The sequence below is a fragment of the Engystomops pustulosus genome, chromosome 11 (genome assembly GCF_040894005.1).
Source record: "Engystomops pustulosus chromosome 11, aEngPut4.maternal, whole genome shotgun sequence".
Lineage (NCBI taxonomy): Eukaryota > Metazoa > Chordata > Amphibia > Anura > Leptodactylidae > Engystomops > Engystomops pustulosus.
Genome location: NC_092421.1, coordinates 70,640,993 through 70,661,008, shown reverse-complemented (window position 1 = coordinate 70,661,008; position 20,016 = coordinate 70,640,993). Strand labels below are relative to the sequence as shown.

Here is a 20,016-nt window from a genome sequence, read left to right as displayed (position 1 = left end):
TGTCCGGCTGCACACTCCTCTGCAGCCAGTTGTCTTACAGCTCATCGCAGAACTGTGATGGATAAGGACGACGAACAGAGAAGATTTATTAATGCAAAGTTTGTTGAAAAGTTACAGACCATTTAAAAGGGAACTCGTCACCCCTGCTGGCCCCACAAAACCACAAATGGTACGTGGTCCTACAGTTTGCAGGTCCTTTTAATTTGTTTTTATTTTCATAGTCTCGCAATGTTGTGGCAGGACTGTAAAAAACAGCTTTTATTCATTCCCTCTCGTCAAGGAGATGGGGGAGCTGAACCATGCAGTCAAGCAACCTACTTCTTGAGGGTTGTTTGTATCTTACTCCCTATGGACTGTAATGTTGCAACATTAAAAAAACTATCAACATTATCAAAACTATCTATTTGTGGTTTTATGGGGCTAGTGGAGGTGACAGGTTCCCTTTATAGGAAACCTGTCAGTTGGTATAACCATACAGTGTTATGTATTGTCCCTGGAGAGATGTGTAATCAGACCTTTATGTATGTTGTTAGTAGCAGCAGGACTGTAAAATATAGATTTATATTCCGGGATTGTAGATTCCCCATGTACACTGAGGTCATCACACTGCTGTGCTCTATGCAGCCATTGTTAGGTATTGTCCCTGGAGAGATGTGTAATCAGACCTTTGTGTATGTTGTAAGCAGCAGGAATGTGACATATGGATTTATATTCAAGGACTGTAGTTTCTCCAAATGTACTAGGGGTTTATCCTCGCACTGCTGTGCTCTGTGCACTAAGCTGCTGCACAGACCTTTTGCTCCACTCTTAAGTTACTGATACAGCAGGTTTCTGGTTGGTCATGACATTGGCACTGTTGAGTTGGGCCCTTTTTTCTGATAACTCCTTTCCCTAAATCCTCCCCGTTTTTGACTGCCCCAGCCTTCCAACCCACACTCCCGCTTCTCACCTTCCCATTAACCACACGCACAACAAGAGTTGGATGACATTGGTCACAGCAGCCATTTTTATTACAAACCACATAAAACATAAATAACATTTTTAACCTTTATAAATAACATTTATTATTAAATTAACAACCCCCTAGAAAGGAGGAGGCCCTTGGAGCTACTAAAGGAGAGAGTATGGCAATCTGTCCACCTTGTAACTTACCCTCAACCGCCACCTTTGGTTCGAGGGCACCATATCCAATTCACCGTATGGCAAACTCCCCTTCCCCTTTTAAACACTCCCCAGGACACATTTTTTCAAGGAAATCAAAACCTTATGTTTTCCATCACCCGAACTTTTCTACCAACTCCAAGGACCTCTCACCCTGCCCCCTGCTGCCATGACATAAATTAACTTTATTCCTGTACCCATCTTCCCCTCTATCCCACCAAAAAACAAAGGCGGGTGGGCCACTTTCTCCTGTACCTCACAGACTGATTAACGGTTATCCCATGTGACGTCTGACAACCCTTCTCCTGACAACACCCGCTCACCCCAGAATACGCCCCTTAACAACTGTCCCCTCCCAACAGGCCCTGTCATGCTGGCCTCCCCTTCACAAGCTACGGTCCGGCCTCTACTTTACAGCAGTAACAGAGATTCAGAGAGCACAGCAGTGTGAGGATAAACCCCCAGTGCACTCATAGAAGCTACAATCCTCATATATAGATCTATATATCTATATATAATCCATATATGTTTTTTTTTTTTAAAGATCCTTTAAACAAGGCCATAGATTTATGATCCGTAAGGGTCCTTCTTGTGGGACCTTCTCTGATCAGCCAGGTAATAGGAAACCCTTCACTGTTTACACAGGTAGGTAGAGACTTTTTGCAAAAATACTCTTTGCAGATCTGCAAACTGCAGCGGAGGTGACAGGTTCCTTTTATAGGAAACCTGTCAGTTGGTGTAACCATACAGTGTTATGTATTGTCCCTGGAGAGATGTGTAATCAGACCTTTGTGTATGTAGTAAGTAGCAGTAAGACTGACACATATGGATTTATATTCAGGCACTGTAGTATCTCCAAGTGCACTAGGGGTTTGTCCTCGCACTTCTGTGCTCTGTGCACTAAGCTGCTCCATAGACCTTTTGCTCCACTCCAAGATACTAATGCAGCAGATTTCTGGTTGGTCTACAGCAGTAACAAAGATTCAGAGAGCACAGCAGTGTGAGGAAAGACCCCCAGTGCACTCGTAGAAGCTACAATCCTCATATATAGATCTATATATCTATATATAATCCATATATGTTTTTTTTTTTTTAAAGATCCTCTAAACAAGGCCATAGATTTATGATCCGTAAGGGTCCTTCTTGTGGGACCTTCTCTGATCAGCCAGGTAATAGGAAACCCTTCACTGTTTACACAGGTAGGTAGAGAGTCTGACCTATATGTAGGATATAGCTTAATACTTGTGTAGGATCAGCTGCAGTAACTAAAAACATAAAACCCTATAGTGATAAAGAAGAGCCCAAACAGAAACATCCCCACAACACACGACATCTACCGTTTCCTCTGGATCAGTTCCGTCTCCTCCTCGGCTGTCTGCTGGCTCGTAGTCCAAGTGCTTATCCTTTCTCTTAGTGGATAGAACATGTTCCTCTCACGGTCATTGGTCCCCTGGTCGAGAGGGTCACTTCATCACTACTGCCCCTTTAAGAAAACCCAACTGCGTTAGTCACTGATCATAGTTCCACCAGGTCTCCTGTCCCTGGAGTCATCAGGTGCCCTCTCCTAAATGTCTCTTTCTAAGACACTGCTTCATTACAACCCCCGTCCTCACCAGACCTGTTCCACTTCTGAGTTAACCTGTTCTGCCCTGGATTGTGCACTGAAACGTGAGCGGACGTTGTGTACAAGTGTCTCACTGACTGTTAGACAACAAACGTGGAGTATGATGACAGTGTTACAGGGAACATCCCCTTTAAATGAAAAACCCCTCTAAAATTGAATTTATTTTAGACTTACCGTATAGTTTCTATTTAGTGGGACAAAACGTCTTTCAAGAGGGCTAAATGACAGCTAAACATACAGAGTTTTTTACAATTTTTACTGTGGACATGAATTCTTCAAATGTTTCAGATCTCTGCTTTCTGTCAGTGAATGCGAGAAATCTTGTCTAAATCCCAAACATCCCAGATTTAATGAAATAGTAATGGATTTTGAGGTTTGTCCCACTGTCCTGGTGGGTGGTTCTGATCCATTATTTGGTGGGGATTAGAAGCCATCATTCTGCTGCTTCAGAATCACCCACAGTGGTAGAGAAGACTTGACACCTACCTTGGGGAACCAAGAAAGGCGAGTATCTGAATTATTTTATTTTAAAGAGAGAATGGGGACATAACATCAGGGTGGGCATTATAAGTCAGACTGGAGCTCAGTGGCGTAACTAGAGTCCTCTGAGCTCTGGAACAAAATTCTCAATGGGGCCCCTTCACAAGCATAGCCATAGGCTCACTTCATTCACATAGATTAGCCGGTTCTTAGAGTCAGCTCATTGTCAAACATGACTACTGCTCTGCCACGGCACAAGCTCACCAATAGCGCCCATTGGGCCCCTCCACTTGAGGTGCATAAGCTGCAGCAGCTCACAAGGGCCCTTCTGTACTACTCCAACTGTCAGTATAATTAGGGGGGGTTGGAGAAAAGCGAGAACAGTACAAGTACAGGGGCCAGCTAGGGGAAGGAGAGCAGTATGAATAAGTGGGAGCTAGAGGAAGGGAGAGCAGTAAAGGTAAGAGGGGCTAGATGGAAGGAGAGCAGTATCAGTAAGGGGGGCTAGATGAAGGGAGAGCAGTATCAGTAAGGGGGGGCTAGATGAAGGGAGAGCATTATCAGTAAGGGGGGCTAGATGAAGGGAGAGCAGTATCAGTAAGGGGGTCTAGATGAAGGGAGAGCAGTTTAAGCAAGGGGGGGCTAAATGAAGCCATAGCAGTATAAGTAAGGGGGGGGGGGGCTTAAAGATGGGAGAACAGTATAAGCATTAGGTCTTAATGGAGGGAGAGCAGTATATGCAAGGGGGGCTGAAGAAAGAGAGAACAGTATAAGTACTGGGTGGGGCTACAGGAGGGGAGAGCAGTATAAGTAAGGGGGGCAGAGGAAGGGAATCCAGAATAAGTATGAGGGGCTAGAGAAAGTGAGAACAGCATATGTAAGGCAGCAAGAGGAAGGGAGAGCAGTATAATTATGGGGGGCTAGAGGAAGCAAGCAGTATAAGTTGGTCACATTGGAGGATATTATTCGTTGCAGTTCAATGTTTTTGTTTAGTTTAAAAACCCAGCTATTGCAAATCTAGAAATCATAATCAGTGATGTGTGGGGTTCATTGTAGCCAAATCCCCTATGATCATTGAGTAACCATGCAAAAGAAATCTAGAGGGATCTGAGGGATAAAAACAAATATTCAGTGTCTTAAAAAGAAATTCTCACTGGGAAACAGCTGGTCTCAAAATGTTGCACATGAGAAGATATTTATTCAATGTTATTTTGAAGCTTTTGTTTGCATATAGATCAATGGCCACTAGATGGTGATGCTTTCACACTGACATCCAGAGAGGAGAGATCAGTCAGTGATCTTACTACATCCAGGTTTCATGAGTCTCCCAAAGTTTTGAATGGAAAGGGGCTGCACACGCACAGAAAACTCTCCTTTTTGCTCTGCTGCAGGGAATTGTAGGACTCAGAGGTGGAATCTGTATCCGTTATGTATTTATGACACATCTTGGGGGTAAATCATGAATACCCAAGAAGGTAAAACTTCTTTAAGTGAAAGTGAACTTTAAATTCATTGTATATTCTACATCAGCATTTCTTTGTTGTAGGTGACCCTTTAAATGTTGTGGTCAATAATAACCATGCCACCCATGGGGTTTTAATCCCCATCTTTCATGGAAATGATTTACACGGGCAGATGAGTGTCTACCATTGGCCTCCATGACTGCCATCTTGGTCTACCTGCTAGACCAGTGGTGGCGAACCTATGGCACGGGTGCCAGAGGTGGCACTCAGAGCCATTTCTGTGGGCACTCAGGTTATCACCCCAGGACAAAGTTTACCAGACAGGAACAAATCCACCAAATCTTCCTGCAGTCCCATGCAACTTAAGAGATGCTGCTGTCAGCGCTATTTTAAAGTGAAAATTCATTGGATGTTTGGTACTGTGAGATAAGTGAGAAGGTGTGAACAGGGGTGCAGTATCTTTTTGAGGTCGTCCTGCTGGACCCTTAATTTTTCCTCTACATAGAGACCCTGGAGAGAAGCTACAATGAGAGTCTGAATGTGCCCTCCTTCTTTCAACTGTATTGGTGGCCTCAGGAGCTAAAAGATGTGGAAGTTACTGCTTAAAATGCCATGTTGGCACTTCATGGTAAATAAGTGGATTTTGGTTTGAGCTTGGGCACTCAGTCTTTTAAAGGTTCGCCATCACTGTGCTAGACCATTAATTTGGGAGGATTTATATAATGTTTAGTTGAAAAAGAAAAAAAAAGGTAGCATACTCAAGGGTTGGGGGCAGGGTTGTTCAGACAGACCAGGTATAGCCTACCTGGCTCCCTACTTGGGCAAAATGGATGGACTTGTCTAAGGAAGATGACTTTGTGGTGCAGTTAGGCTAAATTGAAGAGTAACATGCTGGGGCCTACCCCTGGCGATGGAGCTATCGTGGTGGAAATGGAGTGCCATGGTGCTTCTCACTGGTCAGCAGGTTCTCCAGCCATGCAGTTTCATCTAAGGTCAGCTACTCCAAGAGTTCAGAAGTCATGTAGGCTAAATTGGGACATTACAGTCTCTGACATTCTTCCTGAGCCAGTAGAGGGCAAATGATCAGTGGGATTCTGACTGCAGATACTCCTAATCACAATACTAGGGGACGCTTGTACCTCCAAATAAATTCAAAGTGCTCCTGGCACAGGTCCTTTGCCAGGTTCAGTAAAGTAAATGTATCAGCTGCCCATGTGTGACCAGTTGCACCATATAGTCAGGGGTACAGGAGACCCCCATTTTGTGATCAATCGAGTGGCAATTTTACCAAAATAAATTGTTAAGATTCTGTATCTTTCCAATTAACTCTCATTACCGCAACTGTAAAATATGGTTGATGACGTAAATCTGATGAATAGTTGTGTAGAATGAAGGAGCCAACAGAAGGTTAATTACCAGGACTCGTGGCAGATGTACGTGAGCAGCAATGATAATGGCTTTATGCTCATATGTAAACTACTATATCAGAGAGATCAGCAAGATACATATCGTACTGGTTCTTCTGGTCCTGGGTGGAGAACTCTACAGATAAAAGTGGATGACAGGGAATCCTAGGACATGCAAACATGAGGAGAAGTAACATTACCACTCCAGGCCTCAATGGCAAAATCTCCTCTTGGAGGACTCATTATTTTGGGATGTGCTTGCAGTTACTGGTTATAAATAGTAGATTAAAACATAACCAACCTACATTATCCACACACCATAATCATTTAGCTCCCAAATTTTCTAATAATAGCGGACCATGAAACATGGGAGCAAATAGCAACTTGAATTGTTTGGAAATATCCTTGGTTTTGGGAGCAGCATTGGGAGAAAAAGTTTTTGAAGGGCATATGGTGATTTTCAAGGTTATAGACAAGGAGCTGTACCACAGTGGTGCTGACCATTGACCGAGGGACTGCTCCATGGTGGTGCTCACTATTGGCCGAGAGAATTTTCTGCAGTGGTGTTCACCATTTGCCGTGGGGCTGCTCACTAATGTCCAAAGGTCTGGCTGCACGGTGGTGCTTACTATTGGCTGAGGGAATTTTCGGCGGTGGTCCTCACCAGTGGCTGCTCCGCAGTGGTAGTCACCTTTGGTGAGGGGCTTTTCTGCGGTGGGGCAACCAGGGGCCAAGGTGTGGATGCAATCTCTGGCATCTTTTCCTAGTATCTTGTATTCTACAAAGGATAAAATCCCCATCCTTCCTTTTCAGTTGACCTTACAACATACCCCAATCTCACAATCGATCAAATAGTTTCATGTTTTAATGGCAAAATAAAAAAAATTACAGAAAATAAAATTTTATTGGACAAAAAAAAACACATTCGACGGTCAAGAATTAAAGTGCTAAACCAAAATCTGCTGCGTATATGCATGCCAAAAATCCATATGGCTGGCATGGAGAACGGATAAGATGATAACATAAAGAACGATTTCTATCCGGATCTGAGTAAATGAAAAATCTTATTATTATTATTATTTTTTTAAATTGGGCAAGTGAGTCTCATTACTGACAACCCAAAATGTCCACCATTGGTTTAAAAGGTTTTGACCTCAAATGGTCTCTTACGAATCAGTCATAAAGAACAAGGCCACATGGTATTTTTTATACAGTCTTATCTTCCAGAAAATGGGAAGAGCCCTTTTTGGTAGAAAGACCAAGCAGAACAAGTTCATACTGGGAGCAAACCCAGTCATTTAATAGGTTCAGCTTTGCCTTCTACTTAACCCTTGATAGGATATCAAAAAGAACCCAGACCTGATGATAAATTTCCTTTGAGGATGATACAAGGACTGTACATTAGATGACCATCAGTCCAGTTTTGGGATTAAAACAGATATAGTAGTATGAGCCTATAGAGGATCCTGCATTCTTCTGAATGTATAGATATAGACCCTGCCAAGAACAACCTGTCCGGAAGAAAGCCAACAAAGTATGAGCCAAGTACGTAAGACAACTGTTTTGTTCTATACGAAGAGCCATTTGCAAATATTAGCTCTCAGAAGCACCATGTATGGATTAGTGGGATTATCCTTCAGTCACTAACCCATGACTATAAACATGTGTTGAGGATTAGATACACTAGCCCGAGTGTACCGCAGACCTGCACCGGCAATACTTACACAACGTACTTACTATATACTAAAATAAGAGCAATTATTTCTACATAGTGATCACAAATCGCATATGTTGTGGGGAACTATAAGACTTTTTATAACAGTGTCAATGGGCAATATAGGCATGAGGTTAGTTTGCCCACCATTGGAAGTCCAATCCTGCAAAAAGGCCACTAGCACCACAAGAAGGATTAGGTAAGGGTGAAAGATCCCCAAAACCATAACCTCTAATAAGTCAAGAGAGTTATCTTTGGGAAGGATATTGTGCACCAGGTCACTGATGTCCCAAGAGAGATGGTGGAGTATGACATAGGAGTCAATGACGCCATGATAAGTCTTGGAGGGGTTCCTCAGTAAATTCCTTCTAAAAGAAAATAATATTGATTGCGTCTCATGCATCCCCGGACTCATAAGTACTAATGATTCTCAGCCTTACGAAACTGAACTTCCAACCTAGAGGAATAACTTGAAGTTGCTGGGCCCCAATCCAAAATCTGTACAGGGCCTCCAACAATATTGCTTATAGTGCATAAAAATGTTCTATATTAAGACAATAGATGTAGTGACCCAAGTATGTGGAGTGTCCATTTAAAAACTATGGTGACTCTAGATTACCAATAATAAAAGATCTCTAGCAGTGGCCAACCTAATCCTCGCAATTAGGGTATACTGTACATGGCAGTTATTGGTAACAATTGAGAAGTCAACATCTCAAGTTTAAGGTATAAGAAGATGTCCATTAAGAGAAACTTAAAATTGTCACTTGGAAGCATAGGTTATATAAACAAGAAGTAGGTTAGGGACAGTAATGACTCCTTCATCGAGAATGTTCTTTCTAAAGTGCTAAATATCCAAGGTGGCCTGCCAACTTAAGATACGTAGCCAAGTTCTTTCCCTTCGAGATCCATTCATGGATAACAGATGCTAGGAAGTATTTACACAATGGCAAGATTGTGGCCATGGAGAATTCAAGGTGTTCCTAGCTTGGCTTTAGGAGTTAATCCTGTGTGTAGGCCATTGAAAGTCTTCTTTAACCGGTTAAACACAGCAAATATCACAAAGGATTGAATCAACATCTGGATTAAGATTGGATATGTTTGTGGGTTAAGATCAGATGCTCTACTGAAGCTAGATGTCTGCAAAAAGGAACAGAGAATCCAACATAAATCCATATAAAATCATCTCTTCGAAGTGGCCAGGGTTATTCAATGATGAATCATGAGTCTTGATCGGAGGAGATATTTGGTCTTCAGAAGACGTGGACAATCTTACACTTCTGCTCAGTTTACACATTTTCAAAATAATTTTTTCTCGTAAAGCTGATCAGCGGATTCCTTGGATAACCCAGGTGGATTTATCTTAGATAAAACAGATTATAAAGAGTCTCCTCAGAAGAAGTGTCCACCGACTCACACATCGTACACCTCCTCATCAATATCAAGAGCATAGTTGACCTTGCCCTGTAGATGGTCTATAGAAACCCTTTTAAGAATATTCCATCCACTGCTTGTTCTTCTTGTAGAAAGTTTTCGGAGCACAGCAGGAGTTTCACATATAGACACTCTCTTGGTTATCAGCTCATCTTCATGGAAATCCATTACCAGAGATTCCTTTTCGATGGATTCATTGTCATCCTCGGTTTTTTGAAAGGCGTCTAATAAGCGCTTTATTTTACGCTTATCTAAATCCTTGCGCTCTTCGACTCTACAAAAATCAGAAGAGAATGATTATAGAGGATAATTTAAGTGAAGTATCAAAGTTGTCTTTTGGTGTAAACGGGAAGTTATAAAATGGAACCAAAATTTTAGAGATTAGGCTTCTCGGGATGACTCAGTTGAACCTAGCAGATCACATTGCAATGAATGGGGTTCATCAAGCTCCATGTGTATTCTTCCTACTTGGCAGGTTATGCAGGAAAGCTCCACAAATTAAGAAAAGATAAATATGAACATTAGGGATTAAGCACCTCTTTCCATCAACAAAGTCTACAAAAATAAAGATGTGGTTTGCCCCTGGACCTTGGGGCCAAAACCCCACACCTGCCTCCAGTGGCGTAACTAGAAGCTGATGGGCCCCAGTGCAAAGTCTGTGCCAGGCCCCCGACTATATATGGATGGTTTATAGTACTAGCCTTCTTATATGGGAATGTGACACCTTATGGGCCCCCTAAGCCTCTTGGGCCCGCTTGCGACCACACCCTCAAGTTACGCCCCTTCATGTCTCCATTATCTGACATCACTACTTGGGGATACTACCTGAAAAACGTGGTTTATGCCAAATCTTAAAACCAAGAGAAAATGGAAAACATTACACAGTAACTTATTTAAGTTTCACTTACCTGAGATACCAAGAGTCTCCTAAACCAAACTCTTTGCCGCTAATACCGAGCCGAGGCCAAAGGGCCTTGGGCATCTTTCTTTCGAGCATTACAGTTGTGGCTACAACCTGTAAACATAAAAACAAATACAAAAGTATTAAACTTTTTTTTTTTTTTTCACTGAAGCCTCATGTACAAGGCATAGAATGCTGTATGTTTAATTCAATGCTCGTTGGAAAGAAAGGTTTCCATTTTTAGACTTTCTAGTCGAAGCTTACAAAGGGTACGGAAAGTATTTAGATCTCTTTAAATTTTTCACTCTTTTGTTTCATTGCAGCCAATTGGCAAGTTTGTATTTTTTGCTCATTAAGGTACACCCCCCATCTTGACAAAAAAAAAAAACAAAAAAAAAAACACGTAGGTATTTTTGCCAATTTATTAACCCCTTATGGGGAAGGATTTTTGGCTCATTTTTCACTCTCCACCTTCAAAAATCTTTTTTAATTTTTCCCATGTACATTGATGTATAAGGGCTTATTTTCTGCGTAACAAATTTTACTCAATAACTTTAATATTATTATTCCATGCCGTGTATTGGGAAGCTGGAAAAAAATTCCAAATGTGGTGAAACTGGCAAAAAACCCCACATTTGCATCACTTTCTTGTGGGCTCAGTTTTTATGAGTTTCACTGTGAGCTCCAAATAACACCTCTGCTTTATTCTTTGTCTAGCTACGATCACGGTGATACCAAATGTATATAGGTTTTATTGTATTTTAATACATTTTCAAAAATTAAACACTAAAAGCTAATAACTTTTTCATACTTATATGTACGGAGTATTGTGAGGTGTCATTTTTTCCAAAATGAGCTGATGTTTTCATTGCTACAATTTTGAGGACTGTATGACCTTTTGATCACTTTTTTATTTCATCTTTTATGTGATGTAAAACAGTGCAAAAGTCGCGTTTGGGATATTTAGGCGCTATTTTACGTTAAGGGCATTGTCGCTGCCAATAACCATTTTTATATTTTGATAGATCGGGAATTTTAAGATGCAGCGATACCTAACGAGTTTGTGATTTTTACTGTTTATTATATTTTATATCAGCTCTTGGGAAAGGGGGGGGGGGGAGGGTGATTTGAATTTTTATTTAGTTTAAATTTTTTTATTATTTTTTAAACCTATGACATTCGGGGGAGTGATGATCGCAACAAAAATGGTGACATCCACCCACCGCCATCTTTGCCAGCAGTGATGGAAGGGTTAATACCTGTGATTAGTGCTAGCACTGACCACAGGTTTAAGCGGTGGGTGTTTGCTGCAATATGCAGCAAACCGAACCTCTGTATGAAGAGGGCACAGCGTCTGAGCCATCCTCATATAGCCTCTGCACAGCTGTGCCGTGCATGTACGTGAAATACTGAAATATAAAGAAATATAGTTATAAGTATGCTTTTGCCTCTGCTGTGACATTCATTTAACTCAAACGCTGTCCATTTCTTCCTCCTTGAGATGACTTCATTGGAGTCCAGCTGTGTTTAATTACAGCTCACAGCTCACAGTGCATCTCAGAGCATATGCGAATAATGAGGTCTAAGGAACTGCCCTAGGAGCTCAGAGACAGGATTGTCGTAAAGCACGGATCTGGCCAAAGTTACAAAAGAATTTCTGCAGCAATCAAAGTTCCTAAGAGCACAGTGACCTCCATAATCCTTAAATGGAAGAAGTTTGGGACAACCAAATTGGCCATCTAGCTAAACTAAGTTATTGTGGGAAAATAGTCTTGGTAAGTGAGGTAAAGAAGAACCCAAAGATCACTGTGGCTGAGCTCCAGAGATGCAGTATGTAGTCGGGAGCCTCTCCTCAGTGCAAGACATATAGTAGCTGCATACAGTTTGCATGAAATTTTTGGTGTTAATTCTAAGTGGTGGAGAAAACCAGGTACTGCTCATCTCCTGCCAAATACAATCCCAGCAGTGACACATGGTGGTGGGGACTGGACCACTGGTTGCAATTGAAAGATGTGGCCAAGTACAGAGATATCCTGGATTAGAACCTCTTCCAGATGCTCTGGACCTCAGACTGGGTCAAACATTCCAACAAGACAATGACCCTAAGCACACAACTAAACTGACACAGCAGAGACTTCAGAACATCTCTGTGACCATTCCTGACCGGCCCAGCCAGAGCCCGGACCTAAACCCAATGGAGCATCTCTGGAGAGACCTGAAAATGGCCTCCACCAACGTTCACCATCCAACCTGAGGGACCAGGAGAGGATCTGCAAGGAGGAGGCAGAGGATAACCAAATCCAGGGGTGAGAAATTTATGGCCGCACCAGCTCCAAAGCGGCTTCTACTCGTTACTGCACAAAGAGGCTGAATACTTATCACCATAAATCAAACAAAGGAGTGAAAAATTTAAAGGGGTCTGAATACTTTCCATACCCACTGTATAATAATCGAATGAGCAGACCCAAACTTAAGGTTTGGTAACATGTCCGAGGGCTGAGCTGCCGAACATACATCTAACCTAAAGTTCAGGACCACTCATCTCTACTTGGACAATTTATAGTTCAAGCTCTTCATAATTAGGTACATTTTTGGCAAGTTTGAGATGCAAACACCATAGGAAATCTTCCACTTAAAATCAGTTTACAGATGTTGGTACTATAGGAGGAGCCTAAATTTATATATAAAACTTGGACCAATTTGGAGTCCCAGGGAACCTAATGGATTAACAAAGTTGTTTAGGTTTGCTTTCAGCCAAACTTGAAAGTTTGGTTCAGGTACCAAACCTAAATGCTCAGCCCCATAGGTAACACCTGCAATCGGTGCTGGAACTGAATGTGAGTGTTACTCATCAAATGCCACCGGCAAAGCACGTCATCGGGGAATGATTATCACAGAGTTTATGGCAGCAGCATATAAAGTGTTACTAGCGTGGGGCGAGATCCAACACCGAACTTCTGGCTGAAGTCCAGGTTCGCTGATCACTTCTCATGAACCTTATCGGAGGCCAGTAGACCAGTTATCATAGTAATTCCTCGGACATAATACATTTTACATATTCCACAATGCACGGCATAAGTCATAACGTATAATTACAGGTTTCTATTAAGCGTAATAGCCAACTGTGCAAAAATAGTCTGTAATTAGAATTCCCTCTAATTGTGATATGTGTCCAATGATTACAGCTTCTGCCTGTGAAATATATAATAACCATAGGGGTTTCAAGGCACCAAGACCCTGGAGGGTGACAAGGCCCCTCTTACAAAAAAAAAATGCAATAAAATATTCAGCTCACAATTCCAATCTTTATTTTTTCGATTCCATTCTGACGTGCACGGAGAAAGAGTCCTACGTTCCAAGTCGGCAGCAACGAATAATAGAAAAAAAAATAATAAAAAATATAAAACTTGACTTTATTGTGACATGGTAAATACTATAATGTACATCTACAGATAGAAAAAGACAGATCTACGCGTTTCGAGACATTTCTCTAGGAGACTCTTTTTTTGTGGATGTACATAACCTGTTTCATAGTAAAGTTTTATATTTTTTATTATTGGAAGTGCTGGAGATCGCTCTTTTTTCTATTTCACACTAAGGTGCCTCACTTCATAACATTCCTCTCAGGTAGGGCATGAAAGTCGGGTCACAACGAGAATTTTATCTTTGAAAATGCATTAAGGTTGTGTGTATCTCTGGTTTTATATCTTACAGAACCGTAACCCTGCTTTTGGAAAGTTGAGATCCTAGTCTTGAAAACGACATCAGAACCATGATGCTATAGAAGCCTAAAAAAAACCCTTAAAAAACACTTTCCACCCTCTTAGGATAAAGTACATCAGGTAATTTCCATATCAGAAGTTTTTATTTGTTTTTATAGAAAAAAAGTGAATTCTGAAAAAGGCATTTCATACATCTAGAGTGCTGTAAAAGCCGGTGACTTTTATAGGTGCTGTGTGACAGGCCAATCAAATACGGAGCCATATATCCATCAATGCCTCCAAAAGCTCAACATTTGTAGGAGAGCATAGAAAAAAACATTAGGTATGCAGTTTTCGACTACTTCAACAGAGGATACTCAATTGAACCCTGGGCACTATCCAAATACTGAATGCCAGAAGTCCAGTAGAAGACAACCCAACTTGTTGGCCTCTAAAGTATGTTCCCAGGGGGTTGACGGAGGGTGGGCCTCCAGGCCAGTCCCACTGAAGCCCACTTAAACATTGTACTTTCCATTCCACCAATGTGGAAAGAGCAGATTTTATCCATCAACATACCATTGAGGTAGATAAACCTACCTGAGCTCTCCATAACTCGTCTCCCTCATGAGCTACACGCCAGTGTGTGTCTCCCATCATGGCAATGAGCAGATTCAACATAAGAAGAGCAGCGACAACAGCAAATGCAGAGTACACAACGCTGAACATGAATGGCAGGTCTACCGCATAATTTGCCGGACCATCGATTATTGTGAGGAACAGTTCAAATGTGCTGAACAAAGACATGGGGTAAGTCATAAATTGCCCAAGTTCTTCTGGATCCTGGGTTTGGAAGATCACAAAGAAAGCTGTGGAGAAAAGGATTACAATTATGATTTTTAATGTTTCCCAACCAAAGCCCAACCCCTGTGACTACCCCAGGATTTTGTCAGAATGCAATAGTATAGTTGTAACACACAATTATATTGTAATGCAAATGCTTAGAATAGGCAGAAAGGCAGATTTGCACTGCAGGTGTCATGGACTTTTACAAACTGTCTTTAGTGAAAATGAGGTCCCTGGTGACAGGTTCCCTTTAACAGGTCATTGCTGAAAAGGATCCTAAAGAGTATGAATTATTTATTTTTACATAATTACATTATTTTACATTTTACATCCGGTCATTTTAAATCTTTTGTAATGGACAACCCTTTCAATAATTTACCTTTAGATCATATGTGCCCTAATAACCCTGAACTAAATCTGAGAGGAAGCTGTATAACATGGAGTCTTACCTGCACCAAAGCCAAGGATAACCACAGCCATGAGCCAACAGAAACGTAGCAGGTCTCCAAAAATCATCTAAAAAACGAAGATCGTAACTTATCAGAGATCAAAAACATTTTGGGTGTTCATCTTTACTTCACAGTCAAACGTTATACTAAGAAATCATTGTATACTAGAATAGGTTGAAAGAGGTTTTTGATCCATCAAGTTAAGCCTATAATCAGGGCCAGCGTCAGGGGGCGGCCATTGCCCAGGGCCCCCTGTCCTAAAGGTACCCCTGCATGTGGACTTTTGTGGGCGGAGCATGTATTGCTCCTTAAATACCACTTGGTTGAATGCCCGGGTAAAGATGCTTATCATTCATCTCTTGTCTATATCTATCTCCTAAAATTTTACTATCTATATATCTGTCTATTTACCTATCTCCTATTTATTCTCTATCCATCTATCAATGGATCTTCTAATCTCTCATATCGATCATCTATCTACTTTAAATTTATTCATCTAAAAAAATCTATAAGTCATCTATAAAATCTTTCATATTTATCTTCTATCATCATCTGTCTCTCCTGTAAAATTCTCCTACAGTCCAATATTACACAATGGCGCTCATTTACTAAGGGTCCGAACGCCGCACTTTTGTCGAGTTTCCCGAATATTTCTGATTTCCTGAATTTCCCCCGGGTTTTTGGTGCACGCGATCGGATTGTGGCGCATCGGCTTGCATGCAACAATCGGGGGCGTGGCCGTTGGACAACCCAACGGATTCGGAAAAAACTCGGAATTTAAAAAACAAATTGTGTAACAAGATCAAGCACTCACATGCACCAGGAAGAAGAAGGTGGACTCCAGCGGACCTTGGCGCAGCAGCGACACCTGCAGGAACTCGGGCGCACCACCTTAGTGAATCCCAGCAGACCCCATTTACCTACCCGGTCCCGTCGCACCGTTGTCCGCACCGCGGGATTGCGACGGGACCGGGTAAGTAAATGTGCCCCATTGTCTTACCCTACTACTACTTGTAAACTACAAAGTGTTGGTGTGTAGGGCTAAAGGACCCTCTTACTGACTGACTGTTCATAAAATAGTTTTATTTGGGGCCCCACATTTAGTTTTGCCCAAGGCCCCACTTTGTCTAAAACTGTCCCTGCCTATAACCCAACAGTTCAATTCTCACCCTCACTGTTATAGCCGTCATTAGTGAGTAGTAGAGTACTAGAGTAAATGATAGCATGTAGAAGTGGCTTCGCTGATCTCCACAAGGGGTTGCCATTACCTACCTTTCAGATCCTATTAATCATATTGCTATACGTACAGCCCCTTTTATTTGAACAGGACATTCTGAAATCTGTGTGTCTTATTACTTACTTTTTGTATCATGATGGTAAATGGTCCAAGCATCTGAAACCCACGTGTGAAGTACATGATGTAACACCAACCCAACACCAAAGCCAGAGACATAGGAGCCACTTCTCCATCACTATTAGTCAACCTCATGACCAACACCGCCATCACCATGCAGGCAAAAACGATTCTACAAAAGTCATGCAAATTTGCAGAATAAAAAGTAAACCAATCTATTAAAAACAATTGAAAAAAAAATCATATAAATTGTTCTTACATGATGATATGAAATGGTCCACCCAGGACGGTCTGCCCAAAATATCTTGTAGCTCCAACTCGAATCAAATCAGGAATCTAAAACACAGAATTAACAATGAACAAATATGATAAATAACAAAAATATCAAATCATAAAAGAAAACTTGGAGAATCTCTTACCAAGAGCAAAAGTATAACAATAGCCCCTAAAACACTAATAAGCTCCCCGACTAGACGAAGGTCATCCTGAGAAGTTTTGTAGGCCTCCTATAAGGATAGAGCAGAGAGCAACCATAAATATAATGAAAAGACTTAAAAAAATCCTCACTAACTCCTTTGCTTTTGTATTACATACATGAAGAGGTCTTTGCATTAAGATGGTAGTGTCTCGAGTGTCATTCGGCTTGAATGGAATTTCCTTCAAGGGTCTGTAGATGCAACACATGGTGACGCAGATCATATACAGGACGTAGACTGCTGCCAAGAACCAAAAGTATGGTCGACCACAGCTCCGCCACTTCAGACTCACAAGTTCCTTCACAGGTGTAAGGTCCAGGATATGGCGAGCCTACAAGGAGGGTTGGGTGGAACGATAAGGTTAGAGAAGGCACACGTCACATGTAGCACCGACCAGACAAACAAAACATAAGAAACATATAATTACCGCTCTCTTTCTAGAAGATACCACAAGTTCTAGCACCGACTGATCTTCTCCCCAGGAGTCGATACCTGAAAGATCATATAGGACAGAACTCACTGGGCCAAAACTCCACTGAACCGTTTTCCTCTTATTCAATAGATGCTGGAACATCTGAAGAGTCAAAAAGAATACGTTATGACATTTATACGTCTATATATACATTTTTAAATTAGTCATATTTTAAGTAAAACTTTCATCACATTAGAGGGGGTGAGGATCTTATAAGTTTATATCATAATCTATTAGAAAAACATTGCAGATTCCTTCCAGAATAAGAACAGGTGCATGGTCAAGCAGAAAATATTTTGAGAATGACAAATAGTAAATAAATTTAAAGGAATAATCAACCTAAAGATATGGTCTTCGATTTAGATGGAATATGTGGAAAATAAATTCAATTCTAGAAGGACGTATCTTGGATGTGCACGTTCTGACCAAGAATGCACCTGCTATGGCCTCATACCAATGTACAATGCTCCGATTTATACATTAATTATTCTAGCGTCTTACTGGAGTTGCTTGGCCTCTCCGGACAAAACCTATTCTTTGGGGAAACCCTTCACGATTCCCTTGGAAATAATAATAAACCCTACAAGCCTCCGAATTAGGTTGTCTTCTGCTGTGTCTCTGGGGACTAGTGTTAGGTTAGAGCCTGGATCTGAGGAACCTCTGGTATTCTGTTGGGCTGGCCCAACACAAAGTCCTTAGAAGACGTCCACACAGTGGGTTTTTGCTGCCCAAATGACTGGCATAGAAATACAGTAGCAGTTATGTTCATAAGCTGAGGTAGTTTTTAACGATATGTTCTTCATCTTCTTCTGCTTTCTGCCTTTGGCTAGATCTGAAGTATTAACAGTTATTGGGTTTTGTTACCCCATTGGGATGAATCTTAAAATCTCATCCACTTTTCTGTACATGGACACAGACAGATTGTGGAGATACTGAACTTTTTGATAAATTAAACTAAAGAAAGTTTTCAGAAAGTCAAACTTACAACAATATTTCCCTCGGCAGCAGATAGTTTAAAGGCAGTAAGTCCCATATAGTTGGTGATCATCTGAATGTCCACATCATGGTTTTGTTTGTCATCATGGGACAAAATAAGATCAAACATCTGGCAGGAAAATGTTTGATTTGGTTGCAGGGCCAAGATGTGGAGTATGGTGTTACCTTCGAATAAGAAAAGTCAACGTTATTTTGTGGAGATGTTGGACACCAGCAATGTAAACCCCAATAGTCATATAGGGTCTCCAGTAGTATCCCATTTTCTCACAATAGCTACAGAATTATTGGTACTTCTGAAACCAAATGATGCTGTAGCACATCTCCAACCTGCAGGTGACCACAAAGGTTCCTTATCTTCTACATGCCAGCACCTACCCAGTCCATGGACACTTACATTTTACTCTGTTAGTCTCATCTCCTGCTCTGCCAGCCTGAGGGTATAAAAAAAGTTCCGCAGTCCATCCTTTCACTCCTGTGCATATTGGAGTTAGCGTTACCTTAGGGAAGGTTCTGAGTTTTCTTCTTTCAATGTGTGGTATATCTGGACCTGCAGATTTTTCATGTTTGACCATTTTGTCCACCCATTAGCTCTATGCCGACAAGGAATGCCTTGACGTCTCTCACCTTCCCAAGCATGGGTCCCTGCTATCGTCTGACCATGAATACTTGTTCAGCCAGCCAATACCTTGGACTGTTCCTGAACATCAATCCCTAATATTATGTTTCACTAACTGACCAGCTCCATCCTTCTTTCCCCATGAGAGACACTGTAGGTCCATACCAACCCACCAAGTCAGATACATAAGTATCTCATAAGTTCTTAGAATTCCTTCTCACCATAGGAATCTTGTGCCCGAATACTAGCGCCATTCTCAATAAGAAGACGGACAATGGCCTCATTGCCGGTGCATGCAGCAAAAGATAAAATGTGCTCACCTAAAATGAAAAAGTTGTGTATGGTTAAGATATTTATGTTATCCAAAAGATTGTTATTTTAGGAATTTAGTTGCCAATAATTGTACTTACCGAAGTAAAAGAGGTTGTCCGTGCTGTAAGAGAAGAAGCTGCCGATGGCTCGAGGAGAGCGGACATCAGCACCTTTATCAATCAGTAATTTCACCAAATTTAAGTTTTGATTGACAGCCGCAATATGTAGAGCAGTTTGTCCTAGAAGAAGAGTAAAGATCAAAACAAAAATGAATAGGCCTTAAAATGTGCAATTAACTATATTCTGAACATAATGGCAACAGGAGGGAAAAAAAGTTGGGTGCTCATCAGTTTTTTGGGATGGTTGTATCTTGGGTCATTTGATGTAAAGTGTATATCCAGAATACTTAGTGAAGGTGATGTACGATCTACAGCTTAGGTCACCAATATATCAATGGGGGTACATTTGAACACCCCCATATACCAGTTTCCTCCAGTGACCCCTGTGCACCAGAATTAAAGGAAATCTACCATTAAAATCCATCATGATAAACCTGGGGCTCGTAGATTAAGACATAGGGGCAGATTTATCAAGTGTCTGAAAGTCAGAATATT

General features: G+C 41.3%; 1 protein-coding gene across 6 annotated transcripts in view; it reads right to left on the bottom strand.

Annotated features, from left to right (window-relative positions):
* LOC140105370 (transient receptor potential cation channel subfamily V member 6-like) overlaps positions 1 to 20,016 on the bottom strand; it is a 200,878-nt gene that overhangs the window by 13,805 nt on the left and 167,057 nt on the right. For 2 of the 6 annotated variants that reach the window (XM_072129284.1, XM_072129283.1), the window contains exons 4-15: positions 19,501 to 19,641; positions 19,312 to 19,410; positions 18,464 to 18,639; positions 17,434 to 17,580; positions 17,125 to 17,337; positions 16,950 to 17,036; positions 16,790 to 16,866; positions 16,537 to 16,702; positions 15,177 to 15,243; positions 14,482 to 14,750; positions 10,191 to 10,297; positions 7,046 to 9,556 (exon numbers count right to left, since the gene is read on the bottom strand). In XM_072129284.1, the coding sequence (XP_071985385.1) occupies positions 9,262 to 9,556; positions 10,191 to 10,297; positions 14,482 to 14,750; positions 15,177 to 15,243; positions 16,537 to 16,702; positions 16,790 to 16,866; positions 16,950 to 17,036; positions 17,125 to 17,337; positions 17,434 to 17,580; positions 18,464 to 18,639; positions 19,312 to 19,410; positions 19,501 to 19,641 (1,844 nt within the window). In that variant the 3' untranslated portion in view covers positions 7,046 to 9,261. Of the gene's footprint in view, positions 1 to 2,498; positions 2,645 to 7,045; positions 9,557 to 10,190; positions 10,298 to 13,478; positions 13,532 to 14,481; positions 14,751 to 15,176; positions 15,244 to 16,536; positions 16,703 to 16,789; positions 16,867 to 16,949; positions 17,037 to 17,124; positions 17,338 to 17,433; positions 17,581 to 18,463; positions 18,640 to 19,311; positions 19,411 to 19,500; positions 19,642 to 20,016 lie in introns of those variants that run through there. The other 4 variants (XM_072129285.1, XM_072129286.1, XR_011850566.1 and 1 more) reach the window with 3 other exon arrangements.